The sequence below is a fragment of the Bidens hawaiensis genome, unplaced genomic scaffold (genome assembly GCF_021521415.1).
Source record: "Bidens hawaiensis isolate Kalapana, Puna unplaced genomic scaffold, B.hawaiensis_p1.1 tig00044926_1, whole genome shotgun sequence".
NCBI lineage: Eukaryota > Viridiplantae > Streptophyta > Magnoliopsida > Asterales > Asteraceae > Bidens > Bidens hawaiensis.
The window spans coordinates 12,382-26,942 of NW_027497999.1; the positions used below are offsets into that span (position 1 = coordinate 12,382).

At 34.0% G+C, this 14,561-nt stretch overlaps 2 protein-coding genes across 5 annotated transcripts; one reads left to right on the forward strand and one right to left on the reverse strand.

The window, feature by feature from the left end:
• The first annotated feature begins 694 nt into the window (after positions 1-694).
• On the forward strand, positions 695-5,537 carry LOC143595368 (formamidopyrimidine-DNA glycosylase-like). 3 transcript variants are annotated; one of them, XM_077074401.1, is made up of 11 exons: positions 695-953; positions 1,509-1,560; positions 2,346-2,403; positions 2,539-2,607; positions 2,708-2,833; positions 2,915-2,965; positions 3,314-3,391; positions 3,895-3,994; positions 4,046-4,135; positions 4,931-4,965; positions 5,050-5,537. In XM_077074401.1, the coding sequence occupies exons 1-11, from the start codon at positions 725-727 to the stop codon at positions 5,461-5,463; spliced, it is 1,302 nt and encodes a 433-aa protein (XP_076930516.1). In that variant the 5' UTR covers positions 695-724; the 3' UTR covers positions 5,464-5,537. The 3 variants fall into 3 exon arrangements, with proteins under 3 accessions (XP_076930516.1, XP_076930515.1, XP_076930514.1); XM_077074400.1 differs by lacking the exon at positions 4,046-4,135; XM_077074399.1 differs by lacking the exon at positions 3,895-3,994 and having other exon boundaries at positions 4,033-4,135.
• A 493-nt stretch (positions 5,538-6,030) lies between these two features.
• Positions 6,031-11,812, reverse strand: LOC143595370 (uncharacterized). Of its 2 annotated transcripts, XM_077074402.1 has the most exons (11): positions 11,545-11,812; positions 10,481-10,556; positions 9,583-9,677; positions 9,282-9,375; positions 9,115-9,191; positions 8,124-8,251; positions 7,843-7,914; positions 7,486-7,556; positions 7,086-7,161; positions 6,611-6,754; positions 6,031-6,136 (listed from the first exon to the last, which is right to left on the reverse strand). In XM_077074402.1, exons 1-11 carry the CDS (start codon positions 11,800-11,802, stop codon positions 6,097-6,099), a joined length of 1,131 nt encoding a protein of 376 aa, XP_076930517.1. In that variant the 5' UTR covers positions 11,803-11,812; the 3' UTR covers positions 6,031-6,096. The 2 variants fall into 2 exon arrangements, with proteins under 2 accessions (XP_076930517.1, XP_076930518.1); XM_077074403.1 differs by lacking the exon at positions 7,486-7,556 and having other exon boundaries at positions 7,850-7,914; positions 11,545-11,694.
• Positions 11,813-14,561: the final 2,749 nt, after the last annotated feature.

A 14,561-nucleotide genomic window follows, 5' to 3' on the forward strand; every position in this document is an offset into this window, starting at 1 on the left:
TGAAACCATTTTATCATCAAAACTCAAGTATATTAATTGTTAACTTTCTTACGATAAATAAAATTAAAAATCCAAATATACATATATAAATATTAAAAACGAATAATGTAAAACAACCCCTGTAATACAGGGGATAAAATCTAGTGTAATATAATAAGTAAATATATCATTAAATGAGTTGAAATTTAAGTTCAAGCTCAACTCATAAAAAGCTGAGCAAGTTCTTTTGTATACACAAGTTCGATAAAGACGCACAAAATTTGATAAATATAAAAGCAAAAATTAATAATACGAACTTAGATTGATGTAATTATGCAAAACTTGAATTTAGAAAGTGTAACATCATACAACATACGGCTATAATGTTTACTAAATTTAGATGAGTGAGTTGTCAAGCAAGCCAACGAGCGAACTTACTTTCATTTGAGGAGATGATTTCAAGTGAGCCACGAGGTTTTTAACAGTAAGTTTTTCGAGGGAGAAGATTCTCTTACTGGAAATTTTGTTTTGGTTGGGCCTAACCCAAAAGCAACCTAAGGGGTGGCCCATTAGTAGTTAGCAAGCCCACTTAATAATCGTTGCTGACGTGGCATCATATAATTCGACGAAACAAGCTCACTGTTCGTACCGTATGCAACGGTGTCAAACCTGCAACACTTACACTTACATACACACACACACACACCCCCCTAAACCAAAAAAGCGCGCGAACATCAAGAAAACAATGCCGGAGCTTCCAGAGGTGGAGGCAGCTCGAAGAGCCATAGCGGAAAACTGCATCGGAAAGAAGATCAAGCGATCCGTCGTGGCGGATGACAGTAAGGTCATCGACGGCGTGTCACGTGCCGAGTTTGAAGCCTCGCTGACCGGAAAAACAATCGTGGCGGCTAACCGTAAGGGGAAGAATATGTGGATCCAGCTTGACTCTCCTCCGTATCCGTCTTTCCAGTTCGGTTAGTACGCCCAATTTTACAAACCCTAGATACTTACAATTTCACACGTGCATTGGTATATGTGTAAGTTAGGGGTGTGCACTTCGCTTCTGTTCGGTTATTAGCCTCAACCAATTGGTTTTCGACTTTTCGGTTTATTCGGTTAATAACCAAAAACTTGTGCTAAAACTATTACTTAAAATGCATAAATTGAATGTATAAATACATGAAATGTAGGTATGTATACAGGAAATGGTAGTATAAAATATGAAATACATGAAATGGAGGTATAAAAACTTCAAATATATGAAAATAGAACGGTTCGTTCAGTTAATTGAGGGTACAAGAAATAACTGATAACTGCTTTTGGTTAAAGGTTTATTTTGGTTCAGTTTTGTCGGTTTTCGGTTAATGGTTTTTTTATTGCTCACTATATAACAAAGATTCGTAGCAACGAGATGCATGAATCGCCGATTCGCTGGTGTGAATTGGTGGCTGGTTGTTTAGAATTAGGTTTTCTGGATAGTTGAATGTTGAATGCTTACATGTTTGTTAATTTTGAGGTCTGTGTTTCAGGAATGGCTGGGGCTATATATATTAAAGGTGTTGCTGTAACCAAGTATAAAAGGTAACGAGTTTATTTTTATAGTAGAAATAATTACGGGTGCAAACAAGCCGATCGATAGAAAGTTTGAAACAAGCCGAACTTTCTCAAGCTCAAGTCAAGCCCGGGCCTCAAATAAAGCTCATATAGATATGGAGCCCGAGCTAAAGCCTTGTGTAATTTAAGTTTTACCTATATTGGACTTCAATGTATTAACACTTCACAGCCAGGCTCGACCCGAACTTTGGCTCGCTTGAGGTACTAAATTAGGTCAAGCCAAGCTTAGGCTCGTTTAAGGTTTTTCTCAGAGTATATAAAATAATAAAAAATAGATATAAGCTAATTAATAAATAACAAACGAGTCGAGCTTAAGCTTGGCTCGGCTCGTTTACACCTCTAGAAATAATTAGGGCTTGATTGCTCAAAACATTATTTTGTGAGTTTATTTGCACTGAAATATTGAAGTGCACTGGTTTGGAGAAAATATTGAAATATTTAGTTATTCTAGAGTTTCATTAGTTGAATTACATTTATTAGAAACGATTAGGGTATGTTTTTGTGCACATGGTTTCACATATTCTGTAAAAGACTTGTATAGCTTTAAAGAGCTCGAGGTCGAGCATGACTTGTATAGCTTTAAAGAGCTCAAGGTCAACTCGTGTAGAAACAATTAGAGCTTGCTTGTTAAAATATAAGTTTATAAGTTAAACCAAACTGTAGCATTTAGATTGGCTGATGTTATGTTCCAAATATGATGTTTGGTTTTCTTAATTGTAAAGTTGATACCTAGACTGGTTTATTGCTTACAGGTCTGCAGTTAGTGATACAGATGAGTGGCCTTCCAAATATTCCAAAGTATTTATAGAAGTAAGACATGAGTACCTTATCTTAAACAACTAATTTCATTTGTTTGAACTTTGAATTATTATAATGTTAGTTTTGCCCTTGGAAGATGTTAATATTTGTTCTCTCTGTACACTCTTCTTTGGTTTATAATGCCAGCTTGATGATGGTTTGGAGCTGTCGTTTACTGACAAAAGGCGATTTGCAAAAGTCCGTTTACTTAAAAATGTATGATGATATTAGTTACACATATATCACTCGTTTTTATTTTGCTTTAGGCAACAACTAGTTATTGGATTTTTATTCTTTTGATGATATCTAATGACAGCCGGCTATTGTGGCCCCGATATCTGAACTTGGTCCAGATGCCTTATTGGAGCCAATGACAGAAGATGAACTCTTTAAAGCATTGAGTAAGAAGAAGATTACCATAAAGGCTCTCTTACTCGATCAGGTTGGGACTATGCATGAGTCTTAATGATCATTTAGTTATTAAAACTTGCAAAAAAAATTAATCATGTCTTCATCTTGGCAGAGCTTTATCTCAGGTGTTGGCAATTGGATTGCAGATGAAGTGCTATATCAGGTTTTATTTGTTTCCTAAAACTTATCTTTTGAACACAATATACATTTGTTCTTTCGTTTCAAATTTTCATTCTAGTTTAAGAGTTGACAATTTCAATCAGTTAATTTTTTTATTGGTCAAACTGGGTTATGTTTTATCTATAAACGGGTCAAAGATGGGATATAAAAAGTTGAGCTTCTTAGGTATTCATGTGTCTTCTATCATTTACTTGTGTTTTATTGTTATCCTTGTTTTACAGTTCTATCTAATATTCATTTTATTTTCTGTCACAAATCTCATTGTGCTCTTAACATGATCTGTATCTGATGATACTTGTTAGTACTTATGTAATAATTAACTTATTTTCAGGCAAAAATCCATCCACTACAGAGTGCTGCCAACATTCCCAAAGAAGGATGTGCAGCACTGCACAAGTCCCTTAAAGAGGTGAGTAAACAATTATTTTTAGCTTTATTTTTAACTTGTTAAATGTTAAATAAAGAAGTGGCAATTTTGCTTACAAGTGGCCCAATTGGGCCATCTTTATATATTTGATGGAACCAATAGGTAATCTTTATTCTTTAAAGAGCTAGCGTCTAAGCATCTTCAGTGTGCACACTATAATCTTACCACTAAATTAGTGTAGAAACTAAGGGATCTTATTTACTTATTCACATATGGTTCCATTTTTTTTCTCTTTTTGCTCAAACATGTACACCACCTTTTTAGTTAATGTAAAATACAAAATAAAAGTATCATTAATTAACATTAATAAAGTATAAAACATTATTTATTCTCTTAAATCATTTTCTTCAGAAACTAGACGATAATAATTTGTCTTGAACAAAAAGTGTTAACAGGTCAACCCAACTCATTTGGCATACCCTTTTTTGCTACTTCTACTGTTAATCTATGTAGTTTACAGTGAGTATAGAGGATACTATTTGTAGGTTATTGAGCATTCAGTTGAAGTTGATGCTGACAGCAGTCGTTTTCCTGCTGATTGGTTGTTTCATTCTAGATGGGGCAAAAAACCTGGAAAAATAAATGGTAAGATTGTATTTGACAAACGCTTATTGTATTTACAGGTTATTGAGCAAGCTGTTGAAGTTGGGGCTGATAGTAGCCAGTTTCCTAGTAACTGGATTTTTCATTCCAGAGAAAAGAAGCCCAAAAAGGCTTTTGTAGATGGTTTGGCTCTTCAACTGTTCTTTTTATCACATTACGGGAGGGTTATTTGTTGTAGTTGTGACCATTTTAACATGTTTATTTATGAAGGGATTGATTTGGGTTCTGTCTAAAAGGGGTACGGGCCAAAAATCTTGTATGCAAACAGCCTTTTAAAATAGTTTGTGTGTAGGTTATTATTGTAAAAAAAGTTGTTTTGAATCATAATTAACCGTCGATAGGTGTGCATGGGCTGTTTTAGGCTCAAACCGAAATTTTGGTTTTTAGTTACATGCAGAACCAAACTGAGTCGAAAGTTCAATCTTTACGAAAACATAAAACCAAATCGTTGGTTATTGTTTCAGTTCGGTTATTTTGGCTTCATGAACACTCCTAACCGTTGATCATCCTGAACTAACCTGCATCATAACCGTCAACTAGGTCAAGCAAATTGTGAGTTGCAAGTTGAAAGTCACATTATGTTAATTTTTTATGCTTAAAGATAATCTTTTTGATCAATTATCATTCGCAGATTTAGAATATTAATGCAATAATATATTTTTGTAATCATTATTGGAGTGCACACGAAAGTTTTTGCGGGTTAACATAAGTCACCCGCTCTAATACTCTACTATCGTGCCACCCCTACCATGTTTTTGCTTGGTATTTTCATGACTAGCTTTAAAAAAGGCAGTCAAAATTCTTAAGCAGCTGTTAGTTTTCTTGTTTCAGTTGATGGTTTTTTCTGCGCCAAACTAGCTTTGATAAAGCCGGTCAAAATTTTCAACTGAAGATTTTACTTTTTAAATTCTATGGCAGGAAAGGCGATTGACTTTATCAATGCTGGAGGCAGGGTATGTCTGTTCCAAATCAGTTTTACTTTTTCATGACGCTTTGATTGATTATTGGAGCATATGCTATTTTTTTTGGTTTGGTAGACAACTGCATATGTACCCGAGTTACAAAAGCTAAGTGGAGACCAAGCAGTCAAAGCGGTGGCCAAACTACAGAAGAAGTCTAGCAATAAGAAGAACAATGATGAAGGCGGTAGTGAGGATGAAGTTGCAAAACCGAAAGGAGGGAAGAAAACGACCCAAAGTAAAGCTAAGAAGCCTCCTGCAAAACGCAAGACTGACACGAGTGATGAGGATAATGATGATGCCGATGATGAGGAAAAACCTGCAACGAAAAAAAAGTCAAAGGGTGGTATGGGAAATAAAAAGTCAACTGCTAGAAAGAAGTCAAAGGAAAGTGAGAGCGATGATGGTGATGAGGATGAGTATGAGGTGGTGGAAGTGACGGTCGCTAAGAAAGCGCAGACTGGTAGGCCGACTAGGAAGAGGGCAAAATAGTCTTTTAACTGCTTCGGTTTTTAGGTTGGGGAAAAACATGTGAAACGGCAAGGGAGCATGTGTTGACTTCTATTTTTTGTAACCATTATGTTTGTTGCTAGCTAAGGAACTTGTAACCTTGTTTTTGTACCACGGGGAACCAGTTTTAACTTTTTAAGTGGTGTTTATGTCTAGGTTGTTTTCATGAAAATTTCAGGTTTCATTGCTTAGTGTTGTGTCAAAAAACGACAAAGCCAGATTGGCCATTTTGTTTGTGTTAGGGTTAGATTTTGACACTCTGAATTTGGTTTTTTTTATACATTTCTTAAAAACTAGATTGTATTCAAAATAAAAAAATGAAAATGGTAGTTAATGAATGTAATTTACAGCAGACACAAGATTAAGACTACACATTTTGAATGAAAAGCAGAAATTGCTTTGGTTTGGACGATTCGATAAATTTCAATTGTTTTTAAATACCCCTATAGTTTTTCATGTGAATTGTTTGCCCTCATCTGCTTTGCAATAAGACATCATATATATAAAATAAATGCAGAAACTATACATATAGTGACTATTAATATGCATTCCCTTACAAAACAATCTCCAGTATCAGGTGAAATATATACCCATACCCTCATCTACATGTCATAATCAGAGGAAGTATTTGAGAGCATCAACAACTTTCTCAGGCCTGAAACAAATTCAATCTATTGTCAGAGCTATGCCGGTGCACACACAGACACACACCGTGTTACAAGGAGAATTCTGTGATGGAAATTGAGGTGGCAGTCCATGTGTACGGTTGAGCAAAAATTTGAAAAAAATAAATATTTTTTTAGTTTGTATTGTCATGTCATCGACGTTTCTTCAAAAATACACAGAGACTGCCACCTTAACTGCTAAGCAAATAAACTGGTTTAACAAATACTAAAATAAACACTATAAAACAATATATTATTGATATCTTCTAAGTAAAGTGATTATAAATCTATATTACTAATATAATAATATAGTATCTTGTTAATAAAACAATTTGGACATCGTAAACATTTTATAAAACACATTAGGCATTTTTGGCCCCGTTTAACTTGTTATAACAATTTATAAACCGACTTGACCCATTTCAGTATGAATGGATTAGCAGAAAAGCGTTTAAATAATTTACCAGTCTTCTTGAGGCATATGACCAGCCCCTTCAATTAACTTCAGAGTTACTGCAGACGGGTTTCCTTTTTGAAATTCCTCTGCAATTGATTGAGGAAGATATTTGTCCGATATACCCCAAGCAACTAATATCGGTTTATCCCACCTATCTCCAAAAAAGCTAATTTTTTATAACTTGAAATACATGATGTTTCTATTACAAAAAACCATAATCTTTGTATAAATTTTGCAGGTAAGTTTCTGAACAAAAATAATTGTACTTCCCCGTCTTGCGCAGTTAAGCCCCTGAGGTTTTGTTCAAGGATTGATCTGCAAAAGACGGGAAAGTACGATGGTTTATCTGACAAAAACACTAGTTTGGGGACCGGAATCATGCAAGCTTTTTATTTAGGGACTTATCTGCAAAATTGGGGAAGTACAATGGGTATCTATAACAAAATAATATTAATACTTGGATATTTGAAATATAGTTTTACCTCCCAGATGCAAAGCCATCGGCTATCTGGCTTGCGGTCCCTCTGAAGTTGATTCTTTTGGCAGCTTCAAGCAAAGCTAAAACATAAAAAAAGAAAAAAAAGAAAAAAAGAAGGATTTTTTTTAATACAGTAATATCTTTAAGGGTTCAAATTTGCTCAAGCTAAAATGTAGAAAGAAAACAGGTCAAATGGTTTGACAATCATCCAAATGAGTTCAAATGCATAAAAGTTAAAACCTCTTATTTAACCAACCGATAATAATAAGATTCACGAAGAAAAAAAAGTGTTTGTAGGTCGACCTATATTCATCAAAAACCTATTTTGATGAGTTACCCAACACGCCCAGCCTGCCCATTATGATACTTCGACTAGAAGAAAAGGAAGAAGGCAAATTACAAACCAAATCCAGGCCCACTGCTTCTCAGATATGGTAGCCGATAAACATCAGCCTTTTCAGTCTTCAGGACATAACTGTCAAGAAACAGTAAACATAAGAAAATAGCAGTTTACAACTCTAAACTTAAATTGTCAAGCCCAATAAAAAAAAATAAAAAAAAGTGCTGATTTAGTTTTGTGAAGCAGCATTCATAAAGATTGATAATCAATGTGTTTTCCACATTTTTTAACATAACTTACACTTGCTCAAATATGCTAAAAGTTAATTGAGCACTCCCCTGTCTTATTTTTGTATATTTTAACCATTTTAAATAACTAAAAATAAGTCCATAATAAATAAAATGCACTATTGGATACGTACGCGCTACCTGCTTCAATAAACCGCTCAGCCATTATTGCATTTTGGCAAGTGAATTCACCAAGCAGCGGAATTCTGTAAATAAATAAGAGTCATAATAATATTGTCAGTGTTTTATATCTGATGCAACATTTTATTTACTGATGTGTCAAAGTAAGAAAGCAGGATGAAAGGTATGATAAGTTGAAATGAGGATGCATGTTTTAATTAAAAAGTCTTATTAATATACTTACTGATGCTACATAAATAAAAATAAAAATAAAAAACTGTCACAGAAGTTGCACCTGAGTTGTTGGAACAGTCCTGGAATAGGAGATGAAGCTGTCAAAGGAGTGTTCATTATTACAAGTTTGGATATCCTGCTTGGATTTTTTAAGGCCCATGTTAATCCAAAGGAACCTACAAGAAATCCCTAGAATAAAAGTGTAAAAACTTTAGATTAACAGATAGGTAAGGACTAACACGTATAAAATAAAGAAAATATCACTCTTCAAAACATAGACAACGAGATAAAAACAGTATGACGACTGTCTGGCAGATCATCTATATGAAATTAGTTGACTATCTGATGATGTGGCATGATATGAATGGCTTACAAACATAACAAGGCCTTATCAGTTAATTTTATGCCTGATATTGCCATGTCTATGTATCCTTTTTTGAGTTGTTAGAAGGGAATGTATTGTCAATTAAAAAGGTGCGGCATTAAGAAGCTATACTTTGTGGTGCATAAAGCCATAACGGCGTAAAGAAAAATTAGACCTTAATTGACTAAAACTTAAGAATTTGTCACTTAAACATATGAGTAAAGATTTATTGATAGATTCTTAAGTAATAAGTAGTATATACAGCAAACAATTTTAAAAATAAACTACTCATTTTCTCTTAAGAAAATAATTAGATTCCAATAACTACACTAACTCCCAATACCTATGTAAAGGTTTGATATAATAAATGCAAATAGTTGCACTCTATCTATTTTTAACTACATTTTCTCAAATTTATCCAAACAAAAAGACCTTTATTTCTTTAAACTGACAACATTCAGTATATGGGGTCTACCCATAGTTCATAGTTGTTACAAAATTGGTTTGTTTGATATATTCTGTATATTGGTGGTCTAAGGGGATATATTTCCAATAGATAAATATGAAATTATTTGATGTCCTAAATAGGTGTATAAAGATTTGAAGTAAAAAAGTCAGCATGAGCCCAAAAAATTCAAATTCACATACACACATCATGTATAAACCAACGTGTGAAATTAGTTCAAACCTGAACCACTAATGTGAAAGGAGAATTGATCTCCAGCACATCAAACAATTTATCCAGTTGTTCATGGTACTCTCGCTCTGTCAACAAAAACTTGGTTAGATTTATGACACATCATACAATATGAATTTATCTTAAAATATTAATTCTCCTCTGAGAAAATCACACACCAGTGTAGTCAAAGCCATATCCTGCCTGTGGCTTGTCACTGAAACCAAATCCTATCCAATCAGGCGCGAAACAATGGAAACCAGCATCCGCCAACTAAATGTTCATACGAAAGATATCAATAATTACTAGAGAATAGACATATTCAATTCAAATTATGCTAACATGTTATCTGTAATTATCTCTGAATAAAAGTTGAAATAATCAAACATTTACACGGAAGAATCAGAAACAGAACCTGTAATTATCTCTGAATAAAAGTTGAATAATCAAACATTTACACGGAAGAATCAGAAACAGAACCTGAGACATCACAACCCGATAACTGAACGACTGTGTTGGAGCACCATGCAGGAAAACAACAGTTCCACGTGAACCAAGCCGAGCATCAGATGAACCTGTAAAATTCAAAAATAAAATACCAGAAATATTATAAGATTTTTTTTTATCTAAGGGTATGTTTGGTATGACGTAATGGAATGGATGAGAGAATGGAATGGATGTGGGAATGGAATGGACCAAGGAATGAAATGGACCATTACCATTTCATTGTCATGTTTGATTACTATATAGGAATGGAATGAACATCCCTTTATTATTATTATTATTATTATTATTATTATTATTATTATTATTATTATTATTATTATTATTATTATTCCAGTAGTAATAGTAATAAATAATATTAATAATATGAATATTCGTATTAACTCATTTTTAAGACCTGCGCGTTTCAACGAGACCACAAAAACGAATAAAAATAATCATAAAAATGTTGAATCACGTATGCGTGTTATGAATCGTTGACTTGTCAAATAATTTTAATAATATTGATAATGTGATAATAACTCTAATATTTGTTATATTATAATATAAAAAATAATGATAATATAATAAAATTAATAGCAATAATATAATAATCCGATAATGTAATAATAATTATAATATAATAATAATCATAATATTATTATTATTATTATTGTTGTTGTTGTTGTTGATTCCATTCCTTGAAGGAATGAAAAAAAAGCACCTACTCCTTAAGGAATGAAAATCCTATATTTAGAAGGAATTTCATTCACTATGGAATGGTTCATTCCATTACCACATGACAACCAAACATGGTTTTTTTCATTCCTTTGGAATGACACATTCCATTCCGCCTCTCATTCTCTTATACCAAACGCTACCTAACAGTTTATACCTGTTTCTCTCACAAACCATCTAAAGCCTCCAGATTTGATGGTTTTACCATATTCCTTTCCCTTATCTTCTATTCTCTATACAATCATAATCGCATACTATTAACAGAAGTCGTAGCATCTTTGCTGATATAGATAACTTATAAGAAATCACATTATGAAGAAAAGAAATCCAGTGTTAACCTAAACACAAATGACTTCTTGATTATCTACACATTCCGATCGTTGTGTTAATCCAGTTTCAGTGTTGAATGAGCTAGCCTTTGAAGGCTTTGCAATTGCGATTCAGTTATGAATAATTTGTGCAAAATTTCAGTAGATGCTCACATAAAAACAGAATTAACCTAATGCACTTTATACGCAACATCAGTGTAAGCAGATTACAGATCATTATCCAGAGGTTCACTATTCGATAGATGCTTAATTTCTAACAAAAGTATCCGAATTCTGTTATTTTCCAGCGTAAATTTAACCTAATCTCAAAGTGCATAGATCATTAGCAACTCAACAAACCACAAAATAGTAAGAATTGAACTCCGATCTCTAAATAATTACAAACCATAAACAATATTCCTGAATCAGTTTGACCTAATCACAAAGTGCATATATAATTAAGCAACTTAAAAACTACAGAATAGTAAGAACTCAGCTCCAATCTCTAAATGAAGATTTTCCTGAATCAATTTGGCCTAATCTCTAAGTGGCTAGATCATTAAGCAACTCAACAAACCACACATTAGTAGGAATTGAGCTCCGATTTCTAAATAACTACAAAACAGAAACGATTTACCTAAAATCTGACCTAATATCAAAGTGCACAGATCACTAACACAAAACAGTAACAATTGAGCTCCGGTTTTGTTGATATTATACTCAGTGATGACGTGTACCACCGATGCTGATGTGGAAGCTTGTATTAGTTAGTTGAAGATTAGTTTGTTAATGTCAATATAAGCAGTTAATGAAAAATCACTTCTCTGAATCTAACTAATTAGATAACATAAACGATTGACCTGAATCAGTTTGAATTAATCTCAAAGTGCATATATCATATAATAGAACTTACATAGAGCATCTGGCCTACGTTTCCGTCCTCAGCAGGCACTTCTGGAAGTTGAATAGCGCTCCGGCTCGAAGGATTATCCGTTACGAAACCGAAAGGATTAAACGACGGAGCTTCATCGTCCTTTTCGGAAGCTTTTGCGACGAGTTTTCGTGTGAGTGATAGTCTCCTGGTTGTGGTTGCGACGGTGCGGCTGTTGCCGGTGGATGAAGAATATGAGGCCGGAAAATGAAGTGGTTGAGAGGAAAGAGAGAGAGCCATCAACCACCAGATTCAGTTACAACTTCTGTTTGTGAATCAAACTCTTCACGCGCGCTTACGCGCATTTTTTCGCTATTTATTATTCTTTCTATATTTTTGTTTTTTTGGTTTTGTCACAGTAGCTTTTTTTTCTCAAAATTTTTTAGGATTTGGAATGTAAAGGCGTATCGGAAAAAAATAAATATAAAGAGAGAGCATGCCAAATTTCGAAGAAAAGTTAGGGAGGAGATGAGATTTGAGGAAATAATGAAGGTAAAGTCCAAATTTTTTTAAAATCTTGGAGCAAAATTTCAAATTTTTCCAAAACTTTTTTTCTCAAAATATCGTCTTGAGAGACTGTTTTTTTATGTTTCTTACCTTTTCCGTCCATATTTTCAAATTCTAGGAAAAAGGGATTTTCAAATCTCGTCTTGACAAACGAGATTCTACCACCACCACCCACCGTTCGCCTTCTATGTAACACCTCGGCTTTAAGCGGAATACGCCTGGGTGTAACGTACAGATCACTCATAAGCTCGTTACGCTATTAAAGCGACAATAATTATATTCATTTCATTTCATTACATCACAAATACACAATACAATAACTTTGAAATTTCATTATAATATGTTTCTAACAACCTAATGGTCCAACTAATCTAGTCTTCAATCCTTAAATTTTAACCTGCAGCACGTTTAAAATAATATATTTTGTCAATAATAATGTTGGTGAGAATTCATAAGTTTTGCATATATATAATACGAAAAGAGTAAAAATTCACAAGTCAAGATGTGTCATCTCAATCATAAAACAAAAGAAAAGTAAATACATGATATTACCGTTCGTTTGACATAAGTCAAATCTACTAAGGAACCCACGTTCGCCGAGCCACTTGGAGTATAGAATAATGATAATGATACTGCCATTTAAAAATGGACGGCGCATGTACGCCCCGTCAGACCCTCCACTATGAGTATGTGTATGATACCGCCATTAACAAATGGACAGCGTAGGTACGTCCCGTCGGACACTCCCACTATGAGTATGTGTATCCACCAACAAAAACAGTAAACAACTAGCACATAATCACACGGTTTACAAGCAATATGATACAAAACAAACACATACAAGACACACATGTGAATTGTAGTTTGACACAAGAAAACCAAGTTTGGACGTGCTACACCCCAAAACTTGTAAAAGTAAAAAGGGGTTATGAAAACTCGCTTGTTACTTAGCGGGAAAAGAGAAAATAAGCGAAGATGTCTTAAGCGAGTGAACCGACAAAGTTCGGTTCAATGAGCGACCTTAGATAAGAAAATAACTAGGGTCAAAAATGAGTTTGAGAAAAGATAAAAAAAAAAAGATGGCCGATATGTTCGGTTTATAAATTCATGAATAAAAAGTTTGTTAAAAATAAAATTTTATTATATTTTTGTAAGTTAAGAGAAAAACAAGTTAGTTTCTTAACTTTTAGTCAATCTATTTTAATTTTTGGGAAAATATATGTTATAATATTTATTAGTTAATTTTAATGAGTTCGGTTTGTTGTCGAACCGATTATTATTTAAGCAAACAAGTTAATCGAGTGGTTCATTTTTGGTCAAACATGAACTCGGTTTTGAGTCGGGTTTATGTCTAACATATTTGAAATGATAAGATGAAGTGACATGTTGAAAATGTTTGGCCTGGTTTTATTAGTTTTGCAAAGGTTAGTTTTTTTTTTAAACATAAAACTTTTTTTTAACCGAACATTAAACGAGCCAACAAGCGATAGTGAAACACAACCATGACTGTCGACATAAGGTGACAACGTGGTGATGACAACATGATGTGTTTTACATAAAATAATGAATTACCCGAGGATGGAATAACAAAGAAAAAGAAGAACTTGAACGGTTTGACTTTCTTGGTCAAACTTGGACTTTAACACCAAAAGTGTCACACCCTCAAAATCCACTAACGGAGTTTTACCGTCAGAGGGTGTGAACTGGCAGGATCGGATTCATTAGTTATAACCAAACCAAAGAAAAACGTTTAAATGAAAGTAAATGCGGAAGCGTAAAACCTTAATTCAAAAGTTGCGTCACGCAGGACGACTTAAAACCAAATGTAACTGTTAAAATTAAGTTTGCAGAATAAAAGTGTTTTCATTAATGCATGCTCCTAAACCGCGCGCCCGCCTCGGCTACCTGAGAATAACATACTAAAAGGGGTCAACACGAGGTTGGTGAGTTCACAAGTTATATAAGATAAATCGTTTAGCGTTTGAGTTCAGCGTTTTCGTTAAGTGTTTTGCGTAACCACGTTACGGCGTTTAAAAGTTTTGCGTAACCACGTTACGGCGTTTAAATGTTTTGCGTAACCACGTTACGGCGTTTAAGTGTGTAACCACGTTACAGCGTTTAAGTGTGTAACCACGTTACAGCGTTTAAGTGTGTAACCACGTTACAGCGTTTAAGTGTTACCAGATAATGTTATGTCAAATTATATATCGATAGGTAGCTAATCTATACAACAAGTATTACTAAGTGGTTCGAGACCGAAGCTGACTGTTTATCAAGTGCCCGTCACCAGGTCAACCCAGACCATGGTAAGTGTTAGCCAAAATTACACCCACTCAACCTCCAGTTGAGCTTAGCGTCGGGTGGGGTTTGTCAAACCCAGTAGTACTACTCAACAGTGACTCGCTATTCCAAATATTAACCGGTTCGATGCGTGGGACTTCAAGGGTTACGTGCCGCTTAGCCTCTACAAGTGATATATATAATTTATAACA